The sequence below is a fragment of the Eurytemora carolleeae genome, unplaced genomic scaffold, assembly GCF_000591075.1.
Source record: "Eurytemora carolleeae unplaced genomic scaffold, Eaff_2.0 scaffold1620, whole genome shotgun sequence".
Lineage (NCBI taxonomy): Eukaryota > Metazoa > Arthropoda > Copepoda > Calanoida > Temoridae > Eurytemora > Eurytemora carolleeae.
The window spans coordinates 55,808-60,426 of NW_019397523.1; the positions used below are offsets into that span (position 1 = coordinate 55,808).

Here is a 4,619-nt window from a genome sequence, read left to right on the forward strand (position 1 = left end):
CCCCCCGGACATTTTAGTCATGAATGTTCAAATATCATATTTTCCCCAAAAAAGGTTTTGCTTTGCTCCAGTGTGAGCCAAAACTAGTAGAAAAAAATATTTCACACATTTTTCTTTCCTTCTCTTTTCTTTGTAACCTTCCATTTTCCCCCTTTCATCCTTCCCTTTCACCCTTTTCCTTTTTTCATTTTTTCCTACAAACCCTTAATAAAGATCATATTTGTCAAACAGAAAAATAAAAGCTCCTTAATTTAGATTGATTTAGTCCTATGGCTTGTCAAAATTCAATCAAATTATCAACTTGACGATAACAATTGCAAACTATATATTCCACAATTAACAAATAATATAAAACTGACCCCTCGGATCCAGGTAGCAGTTGACCTCCTTTCCCATCATAGTTTTCCCATGCAGACTAGCAACACACTGCCGAGCTCCCTTCACAAGCTTAAACACAACACGGGCTAAACCTGAACATATTCAAATGATAAAACATAGATAATGGGGCAAGGATGTATATCTTCGCGAAAAATCGTTTTCCTCTCCCCGCCACCGGTCCCCCCCTTTTGAAAAATATTTTCCCCCAAAAAAATATATTTGCTTGCCCGGAGAGGAAATCTTTTAGGTTTTATCTCTGAATTATGGAAAATCAATGAATTTATGGGTGAATAGTATCAAAAAGAATTTAAAAGCTGTCCCATAATGTCTAATTTCACATTTAATCCCCAAATTATCAAAGATCCCCCCCAGGGGAATGGGGTAATTCTGAAATATATTGTTAAAGAGAGAATAAATTATCTTGAAAATTAACATTCCCTTCCCATCAAATAAAATTTCATCATCGCTAAATTGAAGAAAAAAGGTTTGAAAGGATAACAAAATGCATTTTTTAAATAATTATCAAGAAAGGGTGAAAACCCATGTCAATTGATGTAAATTTTTTATTTTCCCCTAGAGCTTCATAACCCATTGTAATTCTTGAAAATTTATACCATGTTTCGGTAATAAGGGAAAACTTGCTAATTTCCCTTTCCATTTACCCTTAGAATATTTCCAACCATACATATTATAAGATGAAAATGTGTATACCTAGATGTTTGTTTGTTATTGGATGGTATTCGATGATAATACTTTCTGTTTCACCAAATTTTTGTAGTGTTTTCCCTAGAAACTGTTTATCCACATTATCATTTAGATTATCCAGAGTCACTTCAACCTTAGGAGGCTCTCCCGTGTAGTTGGAATCAATGATGAACCTGGGCACCGGGAGGTCGAGAGCCTCCGATTTCTCCAACTTCCAGAGGTTCAGAGTCCGCTTCCTCGGGTCCACCGGAGTAGGTGTGATACTGTGCTGATCCCCCGGGATCTCTCCGTCATACCTGACGACCTTCTCCTTCACGTCCTTGTGGATAAACGGATCAATGATTAGTTTATAACTTGTGAACTTAGGAGGGGGAGGATGACTAAGCGGAGCGTGGTGAGGGGGAGGAGGAGGAGGTCCATTACTATGTTTATCTGGCCCACCGCCTCTATGTCGATCCTTCGGACCGTTCTGTGGGACATGGTGTCGATCATTTAAATGTCGTCTAGGCATTCCTGGACCGTGGTGTCGAGGATCATGGTCCCGATGATGGCCTCGTCTTGATGGATCATGATTATCTTTATGTCCTGACACCTCTCTACTCGATCTATGATCTCCGCCTCTATGTCCTGGATCTCCACCCCTATGATCTGGATCCCCGCCCCTGTGACCAGGATGTTCGACCCTGTGAACCCGTGGCGGGGGCTCCCGCCCGTGGTGCATACTAACTATTCAACTCTAAAACAACAACTTTTTTAATAAAAAATAATAATTACTTAAAAAATAGTTAAGTATGCTCAATATCCTAGATTATCATTCCTATTTCCTAAATCCCGTTTCTTCTTGTTAACAAATTCTAAAACAACGGTAAACACGCCAACCCCCCCACCCTCCCCAGCCCAAAAAAAAACGCTTAATATTATCAACATTTTATTTTTGAACCTAAAAAAATCAGTTTGAGGCATTTATGGATACTCTTTTAAACGAAAATATAATAAGCAAGAATGATTATTAATTAGTTTTGTAATATGTGAACAGGGGCAGCTTATGATAATATCCAGAGGGGGCGGGATACTTAAAATATTCCAAAAATTTTTACCCCCCCCATGGATATTTTTTTACAGTAAATTTGGCAATTTTAATGTCAACACCATTACCAGCTTGGTGGTGGAAGGTGGAATGTGTTAGCAAAACTTAATTTCTATAAAATAAATCTTCAATTGGAGTAAAAAAGTGGAGCCACAAGAAACTCTCTTCTTAAAAATCTAAACTAAACTTATTGCGCTCCTTGTGACCCCCCCCCCCATAAGACGCCTCTGTGTTTAAACGAACGGAATGCGACTTTGCTTTAATATATTTGACGCTGAATGAGCTGAACTCGGGGAAACAAACTAATAAAAAATCGTTTTCCTTATTATGCATGAAATGTAAAAAAAAAATCAACTTTAAATATTATTTAAAAATACCCATCCAGTGATTAAATTTTAGTAAAAACAATAATCACAATTGAACTTTTGGCGCAGATTACGTTGCGCACAAATATGCAAACTATCCCGCGTCTCTTTATTTCTTGAGAAGCTAGTCGTCTTTTAATTTTTTTATGTATTTAAATCTATTTAGGTATTTGAATATTTAATACTGATCATTTGAACTATAATTGATCGTTTGAACTATTATTCATCCTAATTACTGATAATGACATCATTTCCTGTATTTATTCAACACATTACTTCCAATCATTCATGAACAATTAAATAAGCAGTTTAAAAATTTTTTATTTCATGAAAAATATGATGTAGGTCGAAAAGTAATATGCATCACAAAATGGTTTAAATAATCAAAAAAATATTTTTAAATAATGGACATAAAGATAGTTCAAATGAACAAAAATAATATATATTTTTTGCTCATTTGAACTATTTTTTGTTCATTTTATTTTTAACTGCAATTTCGATTGAACTATACTTTACTTCATTTGAACATCTTTGAACTATAACATATATAGAACTATTTCATCTTAACTATTTTTTGGTTTATTTAGTCTTTATTGTTTAAATTGAAGCATTTATTAGAGTTAAAACTAACAAAAAAAAAAAGTTCAAATGTGCAACAAAAATAGTTCAAGTATTTGGCACCCAAAACTGCACATATAACTTGATGCCGTATAAACCGACCTAGATGATTCTAACCTAAAGGTTTTCTGACCTAAATATCGAGTAGTTTGCACGTGCTTTAAAGGTCGGTTTGGTCGAAAAAAGCTTATAGGTCCGTTTGACATCCTTTGAGAAATATATAGGTTTTCCGATATATTTAGGTTGGTTGAGCATATTATTAGGTCTGTTTTTAGGTCGGATGAGCAATTTATTTAGGTCGGATACACAATATTTTTAGATCGGATGAGCAATTTTTTTTAGGTCGGATGAGCAATTTTTTCAGGTCGGATGGGAAATTTTTTTAGGTCGGATGAGCAATTTATTTTTAGGTCGGGTACGCAATATTTTTAGGTTGGATGAGCAATTTTTTAGGTCGGATGAGCAATATTTTTAGGTCAGATGAGCAATTTTTTTTAGGTCGGATAAGCAATATTTTTAGGTCGGATGAGCAATTTTTTTAGGTCGGATGAGCAATATTTTTAGGTCGGATGAGCAATTTTTTTAGGTCGAGATGAGCAATTTTTTTTAGTTCGGATAAGCAATGTTTTTAGGTCGGATGAGCTTTTTAGGTCGGATGAGCAATATTTTTAGGTCGGACGAGCAATTTTTTTAGGTCGAGATGAGCAATTTTTTTTAGTTCGGATAAGCAATGTTTTTAGGTCGGATGAGCAATTTTTTTAGGTCGGATGAGCAAGTTTTTTAGGTCGGATGGGCAATTTTTTTAGGTCGGATGAGCAATTTTTTATAGGTCCGATACACAATATTTTTAGGTCGGATGAGCAATTTATTTAGGTTGGATACGCAATATTTTTATATTTCCATCAATTCTACAAAAGATCGAATAAACTTTCACTTTTATCAATCATCCTTTGGAGTATGTTAACATTATGCTTCTACAGAGGTGTAACAAGAGCTACGGCTGAGAATGGATGGCTGAGGCTGCTTGTGCCGAATAAAGATGATGTTCATGAAATGAATGATTTAGATCAGGAAACAACATTTCAGAATGTATTTGCTCCCCGTGCAACTGCTGATTTATTGATTGTTGTGTCGGAGAATTCCCGGATTGTGATTGCAGCAAAGGTTCTCGTGCTTGGGAGCCATTAATCAGAGCCATTAATCAGAGTAAAAACACCATCAACAATTCTCCCCGGAGTAAATCCGGGAAATTCCTGAGGATTAAAACGGTTCTTCTCCGACATTTTCTCCCCTTTTGTATTCTTCAGTCGAATATTTGGCGGGAAAACAAAACCAACAGCTAAAAGTGTTTTCAGCTGACAAGCAATTGGAGCAAAATCACTAAGTCCACTGTCCAGAGCATCATACTGAAGAAGTGCCACAACAATACAAGCACTTTTACATTCATGTCCAGGTCTAAAGATAAA

The 4,619-nt window shown here is 35.6% G+C and overlaps 1 protein-coding gene across 1 annotated transcript in view; it reads right to left on the bottom strand.

Annotated features, from left to right (window-relative positions):
• LOC111714720 (histone-lysine N-methyltransferase SETD1) overlaps positions 1-1,819 on the bottom strand; it is a 14,596-nt gene extending 12,777 nt beyond the window's left edge. Inside the window, exons 1-2 of the mRNA XM_023489882.1 lie at positions 1,090-1,819; positions 360-470 (exon numbers count right to left, since the gene is read on the bottom strand). Coding sequence (XP_023345650.1) covers positions 360-470; positions 1,090-1,804 — 826 coding nt within the window. The 5' untranslated portion in view covers positions 1,805-1,819. The remainder of the gene's footprint in view (positions 1-359; positions 471-1,089) is intronic.
• Between the last annotated feature and the right edge of the window lie 2,800 nt (positions 1,820-4,619).